At 43.4% G+C, this 22248-nt stretch overlaps 1 protein-coding gene across 10 annotated transcripts in view; it reads right to left on the bottom strand.

Moving 5' to 3' along the window:
* Rasgef1b (RasGEF domain family member 1B) overlaps nucleotides 1-22248 on the bottom strand; it is a 751497-nt gene that overhangs the window by 17204 nt on the left and 712045 nt on the right. For 7 of the 10 annotated variants that reach the window (XM_010628668.3, XM_010628685.3, XM_010628727.3 and 4 more), the window contains 4 exons: nucleotides 9456-9638; nucleotides 7628-7753; nucleotides 7163-7300; nucleotides 424-639 (listed from right to left, as the gene is read on the bottom strand). In XM_010628668.3, the coding sequence (XP_010626970.1) occupies nucleotides 424-639; nucleotides 7163-7300; nucleotides 7628-7753; nucleotides 9456-9638 (663 nt within the window). Of the gene's footprint in view, nucleotides 1-423; nucleotides 640-7162; nucleotides 7301-7627; nucleotides 7754-9455; nucleotides 9639-20361; nucleotides 20643-21282; nucleotides 21428-22248 lie in introns of those variants that run through there. The other 3 variants (XM_019208225.1, XM_010628711.3, XM_010628676.3) reach the window with 3 other exon arrangements.

Genomic DNA, 22248 nt, shown 5'->3' with positions numbered 1-22248 from the left:
AAAAAAAAAAAAAAAAAAAAATGGACAGGCTACTTCCTCTGTTGACTTTGGGCACCACTCCCATTCCTTAATGCAGATTATAAAATGCTTTTAACCCTAAATACTTTCAGCATCATGAAGGTCTCAACAGAGCCAATGTTCTGCTTGGGTCAACATTCTACAAGATAAGGGAAGACTGCGTGAGTTACAGCAAAATTAATTACAGGCAGAACATGAGGACAACTCTGTTTTCCAGCCTTGTCTGGTATTTATTTACAAGCAAACTCTCAGTACATCAGAAGCATTCATATTGCAATGCCTAAACAGAACGTGTCTCAGCTGTTTTGTAGATTATTTATCCTGACACTATGGCTGGCAAACACACTGGTTGCCAAAGCAAACACGATCTGTGGCTGCAAAGGGCAAGGATGAGGAGGGTCTCACCAACTCTACATGAGTCAGCTGCTGGGCCAGTGTGTATGGGTCACTGCAGACAGTAGTGATGTCCCTCTGGATGGACTGCGGCTTGGTCTTGAGCACCGTGAGCCGATCTGCAGACGTGGAGCTGATCTTGGCCAAGACTTCCTCATACTGGCTGAGAGCAGCAAGCTTGCGGACGAGACACTGCATCATCTGCTGGACATTCTTCCGGTACAACTGCTAGGGAACAAGCCCAGCATTACACCCTTGCTCTGTGTGTCTTTTTCAGCACAATGCAACCTCGCAGATGATGTCTTGAAATTATTTTTACCTCGACACTGGACAGTTTGGTTCAGGGAACTTACAGGAGGACTCAGATAGCTCACACAACTCAGAGACTCATAAACCTCAAGTGCCTCTTCGAACCTGGAAGGATCAGTCCTTTTCTCGGGTCACTATTGAGAGCACAATTCAGAATGGACCTTCAAACACTACAGCTTTTCAGATCGGCTATCGAGGGCATTCAGTATAATATATACTGTACACAATTAAATATTTGCTGGTAGAAATGCACCTGTCTACTTCTGTTGAGATAAAAATACACAGATCTCAAGTCCAAGCATCCTTTTCCCAACTTTTTCAATAAGGTCACCTTCTTGCTTTCTCTACTGCTGTCATTCCCAGTCTCATTAGTCTAAGGACAGGGAGGCTACTCGACAGGAACACACCATTACTTCCCACTCCCCACCCACCCACCTTCCTGACTTTCACAGAAGGGGATATCCACTTTGGTATCTGACCTCCACCACATGCGTGTCCATTTCTTCCCCATCCATGAGTCAGTCCTGGCGCTCACAACCAGACTCTCCCACACAGTGGTCCTCCCCTCAGTGCTACCACATCACCCCGTTCACTGCCTCATATGTAACAGCCACACACTTAAGAGAAGCTGGTGTAAAAACCACTGCATTTCATACAGGTAAGTATCAACCTCTTGATTTTTCAAACACCTGTTCCATCAAAGAAATGACCTCCCAATCGATCTCTTGGCACACAAGTCCTAAGCTATGGAGTTCTTTGGGTGTTCCTTTTCTGTCCCCAAACTGCTAACCATTATCCTTCTAGACAAAGTAAGATGCCTGTGTCAGACGAAGGCACGTGAGCTGATTCAACTGTAACTGGGTCTTTGGGTCACCACCTCCACAGGAGGACGGTCCCGGTGAGTCTTCAGATGTAGAAAGGCCCACGTTTATGCTTCCCTGCCTTTAAAAAGGTTCCACAGTCTCATTTGGACTTTACCTACAGTGGCACTTACCTACAAGTACAAGAAGTGTTTGTTTTTTTCTTTTAACAAAAGCAATTTGGTTTAACAGAGCACATTAGCAAAGGCTAGAGCTATTCACATAGAAGGAAGTTATATCTGGAAACGGTTAATGGTTAATCTATCTGATGTAGGTAAGAATGAAAAGCATGCCCTGATTGCTTCTTTTTTCTGTTCTCTGCTTGTCAGTGCAGTCCCATGCGTTCTTCAACATGGCCCTTTATGTGACCTTTATTTTTCTCTACATTTACGAACCACCCTAAAATGGTGAAATACCCAAGTGTTCTAAGAAACTGAACTTTCCAAAAAAAAAAAAAAAAAAACTATCTTCCACTCAGCATCCAGGTTACCATTTAGAAGATGCTATCTACTTGGCAACATGCTTGTTTACTCAAGGGAAATGCCTCTTTCGTTGGCATTCCAAGCCACCACAGCTGAGTTACAGACCATTTCAAATCCCTCACTCCTGTTTCCCCCACCTCTTTTACTTTCATACCATTGAGCTACATTAAAACTCTAAGAACTTAAGAGGTTTACTTCGGTCCTGCCCCACAATAATAAATGCCTACAAGAGTTATTACCACTTCTTAAAATTATGTAAATACTTCCCAAAAGTTTCCCAATAGACAGTAAACATCTTTTTGAGATACTTTAGTTACAGCACGTACCATTCAGAGTAGAAAACACATGTGAGAAAGTTGCAGTTTTGCATGATTAAATCATATTTATAAGAGTATCCCCAACTGTCATTATATGACTACTCTACCATGGATAAGGGACTTACATTCTTTGTTGTCTTTCCAGGAAAATTCTGAATTATTGGCATAAAAATTTACTTCTTTGCTTCCAACAGAATAGTTTGTAAAAAGAAAAATGAAGACTCAACCACATTTTGGACTACTGTGCAACAGATCAAACAGGAAACAGCCATTGGCACTGACCCAGAAAGGTCTCCAGACATGTCACTGAGTCTGAAAGCAGAGTGAAGAAAGCTAGGTGTGCACACACATACACACACACTGACACTACTTCTGTGGATGTATCTGTCTATGGGTACCTACACCCAGAGAAGACATTCTATGAGGAGAAACAAAACTGATACCACTTGTTACTTCTAACAGAGAAGTAGGTCTGGTACACCTTTTGTGGGAAAAAGATTGAACAATCAAAATGTTTTCCTATATTGTTTGATTTACTAAAAAAATTTTTTTTGAAGTGAGATTTCTTGGATAACAGGTGAGACATACAAGAAAGTTCTTTTTGCTCAGAAAAATCCAAATAATTCATTTCAAAATATCCATTCTTTGCTATCTCAGAGGCTGTTCCATGTGAGTTCTCAATCCTAAGTCATTCCCCACCCCTACTTCCAGTCAGAATGTTCAGAAAATGTTCACTCAGAAATGACCACTTATCTTCAGGTCACCACCTGAGGGAACCAGCTGAGGGCCAATGAGTGCAAGAAACAGTGAACAGGAAGCAGCCCACAGCCTGGGCACAACCCCAGAAGGTCCCACTGGACCAGACAGCATGATGGAAATGCTCCTCACGTGACTTGAACACACAGCAACACCTGAGAACCAATGTTCTACTAGCATATTTGGTAAAAGAGTTTTTTTTTCTGTATTTAGGATACATTTTCTTAACAAAGAGGTAGAGGAATTATACAGTCAGGTTACTGGTGAGCAAAAGGCAGCAAAATATGAGGCAGAATGTACACAATTAGGTATAAGAAAAAAGCATTTGAATAACAATTTTTGTGTGTGTGTATAAGAAAGCAGGGGGAATATGTGTGTGACCTCTTTCACAAGTCTCCTGCTTCCACTTGATTCCATTTGAGAACTCCAGCTCTGTGTTGTTAAGCATGCTTTCTCTCTGAGTCATGAATTGCTAAATATGTACTTATTCTTTTTTATAACTTCAAATGCCAGAGACAGTAATTACCTGGCAAATAAAGATAGAAGTTCTTACTATAAAGACCAGCCCCTTAAGGAAGAGAAAATTACCTTCTACCTACCATAGTCATTTGTCATGTAATTCAATCATTAGTTTCATTTCATGTTTCTTGCGGGCAAGTCCTAATAAACCACTTCATTTTGGGCAAATCCCCAGGGGAGAAACATATTAAGCCAAATTATGTGGAACTGTCCTGGCAGATTCAGAAGAGTCTGACTGAATTACATCCAGGGCACACCTGGGTTCATTAGCTATCAAGAAAGTCTCTGAAGCCAGGGGCAAGAAGCAACAAGTTGCAACTTAAACCCATGCTCCTTCCAGTGGAGGGGAAGAATGTTATCCTGCTACAGTAAATGATTTGTCCATTCATTCATTCACCCGTTCATTCATACACTGAGAGCCTTAAATGCCAGGCACTCAGGAATTAAAGATGCAGTGATCAGAAGACACTGAGTGTATGTGGGGCAGCCAAGTAATTAGGAATCAGAGTGCTGTGCAGTGCTATAAGGGGTGGTGAAAGCTAGAAAAGGGAGGGAGATGTGATCATAACTTGGTGGCAGGGCAAGGTCTCTCTAAGGAGAGGCATTTAACACATGTGACAGCCAAAGAGCCTGCCACACAAAGCCCTGGGAAAGGGCACCCATCACACAACTTTAGAGCTAGGAGGGGCATTAACACAGGGCAGTTAACACCATGATTTATAGCGATGACAAGCAGGGATCTGATCCTTGCCAAAACACTCTGATCCACCAGCTGCTAAATATGGACCTGATTCTGAATTCTGGATAAAAGCATCTAAAGAAGCAACTTTGGGTGCATCCCAGGCCCATCGAGGCTGCTGGTCACTTCACAGTCTCATCAGTCAGCCTCTCCTCGGCCAGATGTGGCTCATCATCTCTTTTCCTGTTCAAAGCCAGCAGAATGTCCCAGGGTTTATCAAGAATATGTTCTTTTTGGGAGGACGGGGTACCGGGGATTAAACTCAGGACCTTGTGTTTGCTGAGGCAGGCGAAGGAACCACTGAACTAAATCCTCAGCCCAAGAATATGTTCTTAACACAAGAGCACTGACAAAAGCCTTGATGAGAACGGCTGCTTGGCCTCTTCTCAGTTCTACCCATGTCTTGAGTGGGTGGGTCGTGTTCTAAGACAAAGACCAGCCCTCATCTGGTCACAAACATGATCTCCCTCTTTCATGACATGACAGGAAGAACCAAAAGCCATCCATTTGGCATTTTCAAACCACTAACATTTTATCTTTAAAAAAATATGAAGGTGTTCCTTTAGGGAATGTTATCATTTCTACCTTTAAAAAAGCCAGGGGCCAGGGCCACTGCCTGCCTTGTAAGTGCAAGGTCCTGAGTTCAATCCCTGGTACAAAAAAAAAGTCATAGAAGCCAGACATGGTGGAACATATCTGTAATCCCAGCACTCAAGGAGAGGCAGGAAAGTCACAGGTTCAAATCCACCCTGGGTTTGAGATCCTTAGTAAGATCCTGTCTTTAAAAAAATTGAAAGGCCCATGAAGGTGGCTCATTGTGAAGGCTCTGGGTTTAATTCTCAGTAACACAGACACACACACCCTCACACACACACATACACACACACACACACACACACACACTGTGCATGCACACACAAAAGCAAGAGAAGGAAGATATGCTAACTGATAAAGTTAAGTAGCAACATACACCTAACTGAAAGGAAGAACTGACTGACTCAGGTCTCAGCCTTCATATAAGAAAAGAACCTATCTAATCTTTTGAGCAGCTTGTCATAAACCGAGGTCACTGAGCCAGCATGGACTCTGCCAAGCAACCCACAGCTAATCCCTCTGATATAAGATTTACTACCAACCTGTTTTTTTGCTTTTGCCTGTGTGAGTGAGGGACCTATCATTTTAAACCTGGCAGAATCTGAGGCAGGCAAAGCTGGCAAAATGAATATAACATCCCTAACTTGCAAAATGGCTCAGGAAATGACTCACTCAGCCTTGCAGAAATAATGGCTGTCTGGAGCACCTGGGCTCCGCATAATGTCATAAAATAACAGTAAGAGGGTTAACTCCAGTTTCACAAGCAGAACATAAACCAGAAATGCTAAGTACAAAGTTTTCAAATACTCATATCATTTTAGTCTGATTTCTTTCTTTTTTTTAGGTTGGAGGAATGGCATTAGAATGCATTCACAAGAATTAGAATAGATCGGTGTGTTGCTATGCTGTCTTTCAGGCAAACACGGAAAGATGAGCTCTCCGGAAGCCTATACACAATACAAAGGGAAAATGTATTTTCAGACAAATGAAATAAGACATAACTGCAACTGCTAAATGCTTCATCTACCTGTTTCCATGTGACAATGCTGTACCTGTGCCGAAGGAACCTGTTCCCAGAAACTAACCAGCAACACAGGAACATCCTTGCCCAGCAAGCCTCAACACAGAATACCAGGCTCTCCAGGCCTGCCTTGGAGAGGATAACCTTGCATCTGTCACAGTGAGTTCGTTCTTATCAAAGGTTCAATTGAGGGAAGCGGTATTTATGGAAGATAATCTCAGAGATTACTTTCAGTCATTACTTCTTCTAGGTCCTATCCTTGAATCAACTTCTGGCACTAGAAAACTTGGCTTGTTTGCTGTCTTCTGCGCCAAAGAATTACCTCTGCTAATGTACACACTAATCTATGGTCTCTGTTTTGTCAAGGAGCATTTGTTATAAGCCCTATGTAAAAAAAAAAATCATAATGAACTCACTCTATGTCCGCTATACAAAAGTCCCTCAGATGACAGTTTGTGTTTTATTTTTGTGCGTGCTAGGGACTGAAGTCGGGGCCTTGCACATGCAAGGCGTACACTCTACCACTGAGCTACATCCTCAGCCGTAACATTTTAAATTCTTCATTTAATGCTTGAAGAATTAGTATGCTCCCCCCTGACAATGGATATTCTATAAGCACCTGTATTTCCCTTTTATCTGGAACTTAAACCACAGCCATCTTTTCCAACTTTACTGGCTTCCCACACTCACATATTGGTTTTCTCTCCTTCCATGGTACCAACTGTCTCCTCCTACTTATGATTTATTCATATGCTACTTACTCATGGACTGCTATATTGACATGCTTACTTTAAATCTATTTGTATTTATTAATATGCTACTTACTATCTCACTAGGTGTGTCAAAGCTTTTGGGAAGGCAGAAAGATAAAAGTAAAGTAAAAACGAGACACACTTGCAACATGAGCCCTGTGCACGAATTGACATGAACATTCCCCCAAACTCATCACGTAAAACTCTAGCTCATTTCCCTTTGAAGTAGAATGGAGCAGTCTCCCCCACTGGACATACCAAAAAAACCAATATGCCTAGACAGGACATGCCAAAGGCAAAACGGAAAAAAAAGCATTAAGATTCTGATGTTCAAATAAGTACCATATCCCATCCAAGAGATGTCTGGGAACTCAGTGGCTGCGATCAATTCAAGTTACTAACCTCCTCGCCACTGGTTATTCTGTGAGCCAGATCTTTCAAGTTTCTCATCATTCTTTCATCCCGAAAGTCATAAGGAAATGTTTCTGTCCATTCTGTCAAGAGTTGAAGAATTTTAGGTGCAATTTTTCTCATCTGGTTCTGAGGAAAAAAAAAAATTAATCGGGTGATCTCTGTCACCAGGGACAAATCAAATAAACAACTACTGTGTTACTGATTAACTTTCAGTGCAAAGTCTTTGGGATTGAAGAAGCAGCTCTTGGCCCCTCTGTCAATGTACTGTGCAGCTAACTTACAGCAGGAGCTGGGCTCTTCCAAGGTATTTGATTTATAGTGTGTTCCTTATACAGTTCCCAATTCCCCATTCACAACCAGGATGCCATTTACGCCCATCGGCCTGGGGATAAGTTAGGTCACTCAGTCCACATACCTAGTCAAAATACTATAAAGGTCAAAATGCCACGTTACCTTATCACCATCAGGATCATCATTTAGCCTCTGGTGCTCCACACATAAGTGGCAAACTTTGCCCATTAGTTCATAGGGATGCATAAATAACCGGGAACTGAGGAGGAAGGTGAATATGTACGTTCTCTGTGATGAGAAAAAAGTCATCACTGTCATATTCTCTCTGAAATTAACACCACCCCCAAATATTAGACATCTCTTTTCATTGTTTTCCTGATCACAGTTAACATGCTGTAGCTTGAAAAGTAATGCTTTCCAGCAGTGAAACAGTCCGAAGTTGGATTTCCTCTCTACTTTCAGTGGTATCATTTCCTTAGACCCTACCAAAACTTCAAAGGACATTTTCACACCTATCCACAGGGAGCCACGATACCAGGACACATAACTCACTCTAGTAAGGAAGAATGAAATTCATTCCAGAAAGATAAATCTAATGTAAATATACCAGCATTACAGAATCTGGTTTTGTATCCAACTATTGTGGTAGCTCAGTGATAACCCTAAACAAAGACAGAAAACAAATAATCTAACAAACTTCACTCACCCTCCCTACATTCAGCCCAAGAATTCTCCAGTGTCTTCTGTGTGGCACAATAAAGAGTTATGTCAAGAATATTCCAAGGCGGGCTTTCAAGTAACTTATACACTCATTCAAGAGCTAAGCAATTTGATAAAGCACAATACAACACCATATAGTTTTCCTTAACCACATTGTCTCCTCAGAAGTCAGTAAGGAAGTATTCTTATTTGTTATAATAGTTTCAGACTCCGTGAAAAGAAAAATCCCATGGGTTGAGTCCCCTCCCCTTGGGTGCCTTTGGAAGCTCATAAACATTTACAGGGCTGAACAAGGGATCCCTTTTACTTTTGATTACAAGTTTTTCCTGTGTGGCAACATATTTGAAAATGCTATGCAACACATCACACACAGAGAGATAACTTAGTAAGAAACACTATGGTGGATTATAGTGGCAAGTGCAAACTATCCTTTGCCTACTGAAGCTAATACTATATGTATAAAAACGAATGAATATGGTCTCTAGATATTTTCATGAAATCTCAATTAATCACCAGTTGCTCGGTAATTCTCACTGCTCTGCCAGACTCAGTTCCACAGTGAAAGCTGTGGTACAAGAGGAGGGGGAAACTCAGCTGGCCCAGAAAGGAAACCTGTGTTCCATGACTGATGCCAGGAGTGCAACCATGAGAGCTGGAACACTCAGCACTGGTGAATCTCAGTTTTCTCCCTCTTCTCTCTTGCAACCATTCTCAACATTAAGATTATGTGCAATGAATTCCCTAGATCCAAAAGTGCCGTCTATACAAATGTAAGCTACCAAGGCAAAACAAAAGCAAACGTGCCCTCTAATGTCCAATCTGTAAAGCTCTGCATCTTGGGTATAAATTTACTTCTCGCTTCCATTTACTTTCCTTAACTACATTCAGTTTTCTCAGCATAATAATGTTCTTAGAAAAAAATTGATCAACTTCCTATTCTGGGAGGATCCAGTATTCTGTTGCATTTTTATTTCTGGACTGAGGTGTGCGCACACATCAACCCTACAGATGCTTTATTCCGACGCTATCAAACTGTTAGCATATCGTATCTAACTCAAAAAGAAACTGAAGTGGAGGTTACTCCAAAATCAGCTCCATACCCAGGCTCAATTTCATCTCAAAGCATTCAATACACAGTATGCAATTTCTTATTTGAAAATTTCTTAGCAACCCTGATACAATTCCACAATGGGCCCGGTCGATCCCTGCATATTGTATTCAGTGTATGCTCTCTCCCCAGGATGGGTTTAGGAGGGACATGAACACGTACGTCTGGGTAGTAATCCACATTTGGTACCAAGTGCTGGATAAGTGCTTCCAGAGAGCCGGAGAGGAGGTTGTTGTCATGGTAACACAACCCTCCACAGCTGTCCTCTGAAGACTGGTACAGGTTCCGGTTGTAACCACTGCTGTCAAACATTGCTGAAAAGGGAGGAGTTTGAGGCATGCTTTCCTAAAAGAAATAAAAAAGAAAACACAGTGTCAGTAACACACAATGTAAGAATAAAGTAAGTGACGGGCTGGGGATTTAGCTCAGTGGCTCCGCCGCCTGCCTCGCAAGCACAAGGACCAGAGTTGGATCCCCAGTACTGGATAAAAAAAGAAAGAAAGAAAGAAAGAAAATTTAACAAAAAGAATAAAGTAGTGTTAACAGACACCAAGCTCTAATAGGAATAAGGGTACAGGCAATTTAAAAAGACTCTTGACAGTATCAGAAGCCGAGAAGAGCTAATTGTCCTGAGTACCACAAATAGGCACACATTATTAACTTCATTCACTTGAAACCATAAAATACTTCCTTGGATTCAATCTGGATTTAAGGTCAAGTCACTCCTTTGCATGTAGCTGGGAAGGAAGGCAGGTGAATTGGGCTTTGATTGTTTTTCCCACTAAGTCAAGTATTTTCCTGACGCAGAAATGTGTAAGTTTTCCTAGTTTGCTGAATGAATTACATAACAATTAAGAGACACCTGACTCTCACTGGACACACTGAGAGGCAACTAAAACTGACAGAGAAAAGCTAGCCTGGAAATGAAGCTGAGAATTAGTACAGCGTGTGTGTGTGTGTGTGTGTGTGTAAGAGATTTAATGCTGACTCCCCATGCACTTACTGGAGGATCAGATCCTGTTTACTTTCATTTTCACCCCTTTGTGTCAAATTCTCAGGGCCAGGGTGAGAAGGGTGTGTAGAAAGCCTCAGTTCTCAGTAAACAGGCTGAGAAGACAGCTAATTTGGAACAAGGAGTACTGAGACAGTTGTGAGATAAGCTGTTCACCATCTGTGTGCTCTGTGACTCACAAAGCCCTGTCTAAGGGACTTGGTAGAGGCCAGAGGATACTAAGTTATTACTTGAACTCCTAAGGACAGAGTACCTGGCCCTACGCACAACTCTGGGTTTCTAGCAGGAGACCTGGACAATGGAGGCATTTAAGAGCTGTCCACACCAGGGGCTTCAGAAGGCCAACAGTGAAGGGAAGCTCAATTCCTGGGCCTGCACTGACAGGGACAGGGTGGGGAGGTTGCAGGAGGACACAACCTGGGCTAATCCTTCTTTTCAAGATGCCAAAAAATATTTGCATCCAAATGGGGGTGGGATCTGGAGCTGTGTCTAAGAAGTCACATCCGTCACTCCACACGTCACTGCACACACATCTGTTCCAGTCACAGCTGATGGGGGACACACAGAATCACAGTGTGCACGTGCCTTCACAGGAGGGGCCAAGGGTGCAGTGCTAGGGACAAAACGCCACTACAAAGCCAGCCGGCAGTGAACACAGCATTCAGGAAATGAAGAAGCAGCTAAAATAAATAACTAGGGAAAAAAAACCTTCAGGTTTGTACACTTTATCCCATCCAGAAACCGACACTGAGGGAGAATTTAAAGGGATATAATTAAAAATAGTCACAAATGGGAAGAAAGTGATTGCTGAGAACACTCTATCCGGGGCAGTTTGTCACTGCCAGGGCCACTGTGACTGTGTCGGTAGCTTAGGTAGGACATGGTCGCAATGGCCAAAGGATAGGGCTGTGGGATATGTTAATATAAACGCTCCACACACCCCTCTGGCTGGTAAGACCTCACGAAGAAACTGTGATTAAATAAATAGTTCAACATTAACATTTTATGAGGCAATAGACAAAGCACATTTCTTTCCTCTTGGAACTGCCAATTTTCATGAATACAATTCATAAGTAATATAATCATTTCACATGAGGCATCTCTGGTGAGAAGAAAAACAGCCTATCTGACCTTGTCCTGAGAAAATCGGAATGTCCTCACACTGGGAGGCCAGAACCCGAGATGAGAGGCACCCCTAAAAAGTAACTTCTCATAACTTTGAGGGACTCCTGTGTCTGGACTTGGTTGCTTGTGGCTTAAAGAGAGTCTTTCACCTATTAGATAAGGAATAGGACTCTTGAAATTGTTTTTTTTTTTTTTCCCCTGCCAGGAGACATGAATTTTCTTTGATATCTTTTTATTTGTCATTATTGAAACCCATGTAATAAAGTAGTTTGGGAGCGGGGGGTTTGGCCAGGAGCTGGGAACTCCAGAAAATCAGACAATATGACAAACATCCAAAGGACCATAGAAATCATCTGGTCCCAGATATAGAAAATAGATTTCATTTCACTTTTCAACTCTAATCAACTAGAAATGACTGTTTGGTGGCCCAAGGATGAGTGGGGTCCATCTGGAGGCTGTGACTCCCTGGGAGAATGAGAAAGTGATCGGCCATGGCTTTAAGGCAGCCATGGAAGTAAACCACAGCCCAAGCGCCATATCACTGCTGTTCAGTCCAAACTCCTTTCTCCCTACAGATGGCAAACGGAGACCCAGGGAGGTGAACTGGAGTCCCCAGGCTAACACAATACAGCCAAGTGCTTCAGCACAACGTGGGCTGGGTGAAGCTCCCCAGATTCTTGGACCTTGCTCACTGGGCTCATCAGCAGGCAGCACTAGTGCCGAAGTCCCAGGATACTCAGACCCCGGAGTCAGCGCCACAAATCAACAGGTGTGGGGTACTTGTTAACTGTTAACTCCTGAAGTGTGGACAAGAGCTCAGTTCTGGATAAGAATTCAGATTTAATAGTTTCTCTTATATGAGAAACCCAAAGTTTAAAGAGCAAAATAAAAGACAGACAAGAAATAAGGAAATTGGCCTTTTGCAAATGGGAAGAGAACCAAAAGTCATTGGGAGGAAGAAGGGAGGGAAGTGAAAGGTTGTGTAAAAAGAATTAGCATGCGACATACACATGTATCAACTATCTACAATGACTGTTTTTGATACGTGCCTCAAACATGGACTGAAAAAGAATTCAGATTTAAAGAAGTCCTAACTGTGGCACTGGACAGCTGTGAAACCTTCACTCCCACCCTGCCCCACTGTTTTCAGTTTTGCTTACTGCTTCCAAAATCTTACATTGTAAGAAAAAATAAACCAAAACTACTTGTCTTCTTTACAGCAAAGTTCTTAACATTAGAAGAGTAATGGCAACGGTTTTCTTGTATTGTTCTTTGGAAATGTGTCACTCACTCACAAGGTTTCTTTGAGGAGGTATGAAACTTCAGCACTTTGGAAGACTCCCTCTGATGTGGCACCAAAAGAACACATTGCAAATGGTGATGGAAACCAAACCAAGGTAAATGAATTGGAGTTGTAGCTTACTCTGCTTAAAGGTTAACTCAGCAGAGAGAAGGTCATGGGCCTTCGAGTTCGCTCGAGCCACCCGACTGCTGAGTTCATACACAGCAACAACCAACTGCTGAGATCCACATCACTCCCAGAAACCTCAGTGCCTCATTCATGCACAGTGGGCATCTTATTCCTCCTTGCTGTATACTCGAGATAGTATCTTTCCAGTTCCTCAAGCCTTCCCTCCAGTGGCTGAATTCTCACTATGAGAATTCCTGTGCTGGGAAAGGTCTCCACATCCTACAGGCCGTTATTTCTCTGAACCCCCCTCAGGTGAAAGGTCTACCTGGAGACAGAGAGTGTGGTAGCTTTGAGAACTTGGCATCTGCCTGCTTAACAGGTGACCATACTGGCTACAGGTGCCTTTCTGGGCTCTGCAACCACCACCCAGACAGCCTCCTTATCCTTCTTTGACTGCTTTGTATGAAGCTGAGGCTCGGAAAACTATAACAACTCACTCGGGGTTACACATTAAGGGACAGAGGCTTTCAAACCTATATCTTCAGATTCCAAGTATGAAATTTATTATACTACTAGTGTTACAATGGTCTTCTTTGAACTCCTAAGGTTGCGCCATAAAATGAAAAACCTGTCAGTTGTCCCAAATTGCAGGCTATTAGAATAATTTATATGTTTTATGTGTTCTACATAAATCCTTGCTCCAAAGTTGTACTAATACCATTAATTATTCTTATTAAAAAGTCACACTGTCAATGGCAGTATCTAAGCTACTGACCTTTGCGATCCAAGCTTAGTCCCATTTAAACAGAGACTTCAGGGATCTCATATATCAGAGTACCTTTAAAACTGGGATGTATGTAGACAGTCAAATGGTAAGAAAACATGTTTAACTGACAGTCTTATTTTAAGCCATACATGAAACAGAGTATCTTACAATAGATGGCATCTTGGATTCTCTGAAAGACAGTATTTCCTTGCACTAATGTCATAGGTCTAAAAAAAAAAAAAATAGAGACAAATAACCAATAGATCTTGAGTCACAGTATACATGGCTTGTTTCTGGACAATCCCTAACAAATGGCCGGTCTGGTTATTTTCTGAAGAATTAACTGCCTGTGTAACAGCTAAAATGAGGCAACATCAGCAGAATGGTACAAAAAGTCCTGCTTGTGACTTAATTTTCAATACCTAAGAAGATAAACATAGTAGCTTATTTTCCCAAGTATCTTTCTCCTTTATTACCCATATCATGAGCTATGGCTTGTTCAGTATTATTCAGATTCACTGTCCAGGTCTTCAGCTCTACCTGATTCAGTTCTGGAATTGAAAACTAAGGTCCAGGCTGGCTCATACCTGTAATCCCAGCACTCTGGGAGGTTGAGACATGGGGACTGCAAGTTCAAGTCCAGCTTGGGCAGCTTTGGGAGATTTTTGTCTCAAAAAAATTATATTAAAAAGTTCTGGGTATATCGCTCCATATAAGGTACTGGGTTCAATCCCCAAATCTGGGGGAGAGAGGAGAGGGGGAAAAGGGAGAGGAGGTGGGGCATGGAGTGAGGCCCACAGGTTAAATGTTGTCTTAGTTCTTATTAGGAAAATAAATCCAAAATCCAAATTACAAAATATGAGAACCCAGAAAAGTGTTTCTCCCTAGGCCCTTTAACTCCAGAAATCACCTAGAATGATTTCTCTAAGGGATAAAGGCTTGCACAAGGTTGCTCATTACCTCCGGCTTCCGTTCATCTCTTTACCTTGATGTAGCTCTGATGCCTTCCTGATTTGCAGCCAAACTTCTCTTCTCAGCTCTCATAACTCTTACGTTCTGTCTCAGGGGCCCAGAAGCTCTCGGTCAGCTCCTTTCTACACTTTCCAGCATAAGGCCAAATCCAGTCTCTCTGCTGTTCTTCGTGCCTCTCACTCAGCACACGTTTTGCCCCACCCTGTACATTGATCAGCAGGGATCCGATCGCTAAGAATCTTGTCTATGTGACACCATTCCCAGAGGTTGGAATGTGTGCGAGGCAGCAAGTTAAACACTGGCTCAATTTACTGTTCAGTCAAAACTTCAAAGGAGTAAATTCCCTGGGAAAAAGAGAAATTTGTAGGAGCCAAATGAAAACCCTGCTAACTATTCAAATTATTTGCATTAATGCATAATGTGGACTGGAAATCAATTCTCCACTTACAGAAAGTTTCACTTGTAAGCCAGTTCCTAGAAACTCAAAATATATTCTATTCAGCCATGGCTCTTAACTATTTTTTTCCATTAAGTTTATTGGTACATTTAAAGCAAACAATACAGTTACATTTATCATTGGGATCTTGTACCTTTACATGATATATCTTGGTTCTTATTTTTTCCCCCTACCCCTGCCCTCCCTTCACCCCCTTCACCCTCCCCAATTTACAAAGACTTTGTTTCCATTTTTTCTTTTCCCTTATTTCCTTTCCCCTCTCCTTCCCACTTCCATCCAACTAGTCTGCATATAACTTTAACGTTTCCAGACCGTAGATTAAGAAGCCTATGTGCAAGCCTGGCATGGTGCCACACAGCCATAATCCCAGCACTCAGGAGGCTGAGGCAGGAGGATCACTGTGAGTTTGAGACCAGGCTGGACTACACAGTGAGTTCCAGGTCAGTTTCAACTACATAGTGAGACCCTGTCTCAAAAAAGAAAAAGAAGAAGAAGCCTATGTGCTGCTTGTACAAAATATTCACATCATTTCTTTATTTCAAAGCAGGAGTCTGGCCCAACATTACAAAGCTGGCTCCTTAGAAATAAAAGGATACTTGTTTTTTCAGGTAGTACCAATCAAATTGAGTTAAAGAAAATAAAATAATGATAATCATTGGGTTTGGACAGAGCTACTAACGTAGGCTTTCCTCTCCCCTACACTAAGGCAGCACCTTGAGGTGGGAGATGTAGCAAGACAATGGGAAACAGATTTGGGTTTTTAGAACAATAAACCTGGGCTTTAAAAAAAAAACCCAGGGCAACCAAAATGAGTGCATGAAGTACAGGCCATATTAGAAAACTTCCCAGGAAGAAAAAGATATCCTTCACCCAAGAAGGGAACATGAATATTCTTTCTGAAAATTAATTTGATAAGCTGAAAAGTTAGCTGACAGACACGACATCTTACAGGGCCTGCTAATTTGGTCACAAAGATAGATCACGTTCCTCCAAGGACCCTGAAAAAGTTCAGCCTGACATTGATCCAGCAGCAAGGCAGCAAGTGCGGCTGATTTACAGGATGAATGGGTTTGAAAGGCATGCCTAATGGGTCCAAACCAACCAAAGCAGCTGATGAAAAGCGGCCTCTTTCCTGACAGCAGGCTGCATCTGAATTAGCTACTGCTTCTGCACAGTGTTATTTATGATGCAGCAGGTGCACCAAGGGAAAGTGGCTTCAGGTGACCATTGAAAAGGGAAAAGAGGTCAAGGAAAAGATGGGGGTGAGAACTACACTAAAAGCTATCCCTCAGTGTCTGTTATGGAAGCTCTGTAAATCTGTAAATCAGAATATCTCATCAGCAGTTTCTTCACACTCAAGAGAATGAGACAGAAAATGTTGGGAGCCGAGGAAAAAAGTAAGTTTTTTCAACTCTATCATACGAGTACAATATTTAATAAATCCAATGCCTTTAAATTGACTACAGTATGTTAGCATGCAGGGAATGTGTCCCAGCTTTTTCAAAGAAGCATAAGTAAGACAAAACCCTTCTTATCACAGCTGAACTTTGAAAGCATATTTGTTTAGCGGGGAGAGTTTCATTTAATATCCTGGACTTACAGGTTGCCCACTTCCCATCTAGATTCCAAAGGAACTTTGCACTTGGGTGACGGGCACCTGCAGTAAATTACTTCTTTCTTTTTCTATGTGAAGGCTCAGTGAGCTGAATTAGAAAGAGTTCATCTATTTCCCCAGCTGGGATCTCAGGTACTCTTAGATTCCCACTGGCCATGCCAGATCTTAAGAGTAGAAATTGATTGCAAACTTGTGAGGCCCACCCGACTGTAGATTTGAGTCGAGGTGAAACGCAGAAGTCAAGCTTCTGACACTATCCAAACATAGCTTATCGTGAACCTGAAAGTCTAGGTGATGATCGTCTCATTTCTCTTCTTAGCCAGGAGAAGCCCTAAGAGCACAGACTTCTAACAGCATCTGTGGCAACTGTAGAAATGCCTCACCTCTGATCACCTCCTTGAGAAAAGAGGTATTGTGTGGAGAGGGCAAATAGCCTAGCAGACAACTCAGAATCAACTCACTTCTCTGGCATGTGAACAGAGAGTAAGTAACTCCGAGATAAGTACATTCTTTGGAACTGAGTTCGCAGTTGAGGGAGGAAAAACAATCAGTACTTCTGAAGAAGAAAGATCCCATTTATCTCCATAATGAAATGGTGATATTACAGTACTTCTGGAATGAGTTATAGGCATCCGCACAAAAAATAAATAAATTCGTGTTTTGCTTGACCTGTCCTAGGTGCTACTTAATAAATTTTTTACTAATTGCTAACCTAGGGAGGAAGGGAATTCTGACTCAAGTAGTGATAACCTTTGGTTTCCTTGGAAGAAAAACAAAGCTAAGATTTGTTATCTTTTGTCTGTGGATGTTGTTAGTAGTTTAACATAAAACAGCATTTTAATCCGTGGCAACTCTAAACCCGGAGTATCATTGAAACCAGGCTTTGCCAAACGTGCTGCTTTGCTTTGAAGGCCTTGGTCATCAGCAATTTCCATGCAGTTCTTGAGCTGAACAGTAGGTGGCTCCTCATTCCTTGTCTTTGAAAGGGCCAGTGCTGTTGTAGCAGGAATAGTTGGCGCTGATTCAGAAAAGCGAAGGGGCAGCTTGAATTCTGTGCCCAAAACAGGGAGAAATTAGTGTCGGTGGTCTTGGCATATGATTGGACTGAGGAGGACGGAACTGCTCACACTCTACCAGTGATACATAAACCAGAAGAATAAAAATTATAATCATAATTATCTAATCAAGAGCTGTCAAAAGTACTGGGAAAAGTACTCTTCACTGTCCAGGACAGTCACCTGGCTACAGTAAGTACTGGACATGTAAAACGGCCAGTGCAATTGAGAAACTACATCTGTGATTCTTTCCCATTTAAATAACTGCATATCCCCTTGGAGCGAAAGGCTGCCAGTCTGCACAAGACACATACAAGTAGGTACACTGCCACCTACACAGGAGTGGTCTCACATAAAATCATATAGTATCATTTGGGGAGCGCTTTTAATACAAGATTTTGTTTTGCTATGCCCAACTCATGTCAACATGAGCTGACAATGAGGACATTTGTAAAAAGTAAGAGTTTCTCATTCTATTCGGTTGTGCAACATGGTTACTGGGATTTTATTCTTTGGCTGCAAGTTCTTGAAAAATAAAGTTTTTTATCCCCTTCCATTCTTCTCTTTTACATAAACAGAAAGATGGTGGTGGGCAGTGTTTTCCTTTCTTACAAGGCTTAATTTTTACTTTCTTTGTGTTAAATAATTTTCACATCAGGGTTTCCTAATAAAATTTGAATCAATTGAATGTTCCAAATATTTATATTTATATATAAAAATAAAATATATATAACATGTATAAATTGATAAATAAGAACATTCTTCTCTCCTATTAACATGGACCCAGAAAATAGCTGAACATCTAACAACACTTCTATCCCTAATACAGGGAGATAGGCCCTGAAGTGACATTACAATAAAGTACAGCAGTCGTGACACCGGTAATGGGACTCGTATACCATCTGGTTCAGTGCCCCTGTCCACTTTACAGATACTGCAGCACAGGGTGAAGACCTATCTATGTTTGGTTAGGGTTCCAGATTCTTCAGAATCCATCCTCCAGTCCCAGAGCAGAAAGCTGCCCATAGCATTAGGCTCCATCAATTATTATAGAATAATCACACTTGCAAAGATCAAATTTTTGTAGGAATACCTGTAAGCCCCTCTACCCAAAAAGGAACAACTGTAGCTCTGGGACAGTGAAAGGAGTAGTAAGGTAACTGAATTCAACCACTAACACAAAATCCCACAAATCTTAGGCGGCACTTCCAACAGTACAATTTTCCTGTGTGTGTAAGACTTTATAAAATGTTATTGAAAATACTTTGTCACTTATTATTCATGACACCAGCATTCAGTCTTAATCTTGCTCAGAAATGCTGGACTCTTCTCCGAAGAGCAAGGCAGCCTCCCTTCCTTCCCCCATGTCCTTCCCAAGGCAAGGTTCACATTAGTCACCCAAATGTCCTCAAGTTCAATTCTTCCAGGAAGCCTTTGGGACTGATAAAGCCAATCCCAGGCTTCCTGTGACATACAAGGGATCTGCTACGGGGCCCTCGATTTTCTTAACATTTCTCTTTCCTGTAGAAAGGTAATTAGTAGCCAGTGGTTTTTATTTAATCTTTTGTACTCTTAGCCAGTAGTTAATTTTAGATTGTAAGAGGGAAATGGTGGTGCTAGAATAAGAAATATGTATCATTATGATAAATAACGAGTACTTTGAAATTCTTAGTTCTATCTGCCACAGAATATCTTACAGTACATGCTAAGCTGTGGGGGGAAAGACGACAAATGCACATAGGGTCTTGTGATTCTCTGCTCCAAAAGACGGTATCAAGTGTGGTGACGGCAGATGCAATGTCCATTGAAGCACGCAACATGAAGGACAACTGCAGATGCCTCACGGCAGAGATGGATTCTAAGAACCGAACCCTCCACAGACAACTGGAAAGCGCGAGGCCAGTGTGCTCAGTAGCCAGAAATGTCGCCACCTCTAGGAAAACAAAGGATTGACTGACATGCAGGGGACCAATGACAACGAGAAACTTGCTAATCAGTAACTGGCCTGATCCTTGCCAGAAAATCTGCTTGGAAAGAATAATACAGCAAGGATTCCTTGTGAACTGGACTTCTGTCCAAAGTGCTGGGTCCTCCCTGACTCAAACAGTGCCCCTTCTCCAAAATAAAATCGTCTTTAATGACAGAGCTTATCCAGCTGCCATTCTTCTCATTTTTCTTTTTCTGCTATTTTCACCCCCTCTTTTCTTTTTTTAAGAAATCTATTGTACATTTGCTGTAAACCTCATTTTCCAGTAATTTCCTCCCAATTCTCCAATCAGGTACGCACCCTGCTTAATCTTACACCTTGTTCTTAGCCTAGGCTGACCACCGTAGTCCAACTCTGTTTAAATGAAGCCACAGTGGTCACATGCCCAGCTGCAGTGTGTCCTCAGCAGGAAAGAGTAATTATTCACCCCGTCTGAGTCTGACTGTGCCAGACAACTTTCAGGAGGGCGACACCCTGACCGGCCTCTTCCCCTCTGCACCGGTTCAGAGACCCTCCCTGGTCACCACAGACCACCGGTGCTAAATATAGAACTACGCACAACAGCAGCTCCAGACCATTGTCACATGGCGCTGCTGAACAAGGCCTCCAAGGAGACGCGTTGGCCCAAACACACTCACAAATACGTGTGCAGATCCATCTATACACACCGTGGCCACCGAATTCATCTGCGAAGTCAACACAGCTGCGTTCCAAACACAGAACTGCGGCTTGATGCTCTCTCCTCGTGCACTGAGTCCCACGCTGGTGCCACCTCGGCGCTGTCAGGGGGATCGGGTAAGTCGCTTCGTCCCAACTGTGCCAGTGCGGACCAGGAGTAGTGGGGCTCAAGGATCAGATCACACACACACACACACACACACACACACACACACTCACACGCGCGCGCACACGGCGTGGAGAGCTCTGCTCCCCGCTGCGTCCTCGTCTCTTAGACACAAGAGACTTCCAGGTACCGGCTCGAGGTGGCATCGCCCGGACAGGTGTCCCAAGGTCCCCCGCCTGCTCTGGGACAAAAAGGCAGGCCAAACGGTGTCTCCCTGGTTCGCCAGGTGAACCGCGGAGGTAAAGAATCGCGGGGAAGCACACGACTTCTGTTTGTTCCTTCCCAAAAGTCAGACCTCAGCGCACAAGAAACTGGCGACAAAAATAAACAGCATCGCTCGCGCACCCGCACGCAAAAACAAGGGAAAACCAGTCCAGAAGTAGAAGGAAACAGCCCGTGAGGAGAAGGAAAGAGAAAAGGATGAACGTAGACCAACCCTCAGAAACTACCGAGATTTCAAAAGAGAAGGCCTGGCTGTGGACTGGGGAGAAAGCGGCAGGGAGCCAGCCACTCAGGTGTCCCTGCCGGGTCCCCGCAGCTCAGCCTCGCACCTGTAGGGCCAGGGCGGCCCCAGGACGCCGAGCAGGGGGAGTCCCTGACCGCTGGCTTTGGCCGAGCTGGGCGCCGCAGCGAGGGCGCCCAGGGATCTGCCCTTCGGCCGCGCTCCCGGGTCTCCGCCGCGAGCTCAGTGTACAACACAGACCCCAGTCCCGCAGGAGAATCACCCCGCCCGGGAGCCACCTACCTGCACGCAGACCGACCCCGGGTCCTCTGCCACACGGCTATGTGCCGCGCGCCTACAAATGCGACCAAAGGGCCGGCGAGGAAAGCGCGCGGAAAGAAGGGAAAAAAATCCGCCTAAACCAGTCTGGCTCCTTGTTTATACTGAAACTACAGCACCGGCAGCAGCGCACACCCCCTTCACGGCAAGCCCCGCCTCCAGCCACGGCCCCACCCCGCCCACGGGTGTCTGCCAATCACAGAGCAGCTCACCACCCACACCGCTGTCGCCCACCGCCTGCCCCACCCCTCCCGGGATGCAGACCAATCATGGCGCAGCTCGCGGCCCACGACGGCCCCCGCCCACTGAGCCAGAGCCTCCAGGCGCGGGTTAGACTAAACTGACCAAGGATAGCTGTGGCGCAGGCTCCCTCTGAGTGCACCTGCCCGGGACCGTGCGTGCAGTCATGTGTACGCTTGAGTGGTCATTTACCTGCGGACCGCCTGTAAATACCGGCCTGACTCCCTATGCAGTCTCTATTAACGTGATTATGAGCTAAAGGCTGCTAGCCAAGTGATTTTGAGAAGCGATCAGACAGAAACCACAGGACATTGGCTCGGCAAGGATTGAGAGAAAGCTTACTGCTGGGGTTGTGCAAAACGCTCAGAGAGCGCTGGTGGCCACAGCGGGATGTTGCTGCCCTTAGGAGGATGCTGGATGGATGGTACCGAGCTACTGTAGCTAGACATTCCACAAAGGAAAGGAACCCACTTGGTGAAACCTGATTTTTGGGTCAAGGCAGGGAGGCTCATCCTCAGCGAAGGCTGTGTTTTAATAGCAACCACATGTTTAGGCTACCACTGGATAACTATTCTAGAAAAAATGGTGGAAATCTCAATACTTCACCTTGAACAGATAAAGCCAAGGGAAGAAATGAGGGAAACAAAGAAAGAGACCCATAGACAGAAAAAAAAAAAAAAAAAAAAAAAC

This window comes from Fukomys damarensis, unplaced genomic scaffold (assembly GCF_012274545.1).
Source record: "Fukomys damarensis isolate Sample0158 unplaced genomic scaffold, DMR_v1.0_HiC HiC_scaffold_32, whole genome shotgun sequence".
Lineage (NCBI taxonomy): Eukaryota > Metazoa > Chordata > Mammalia > Rodentia > Bathyergidae > Fukomys > Fukomys damarensis.
The sequence above is the reverse complement of the archived record's forward strand: the minus strand, read 5'-3'. Positions and strand labels throughout refer to the sequence as shown.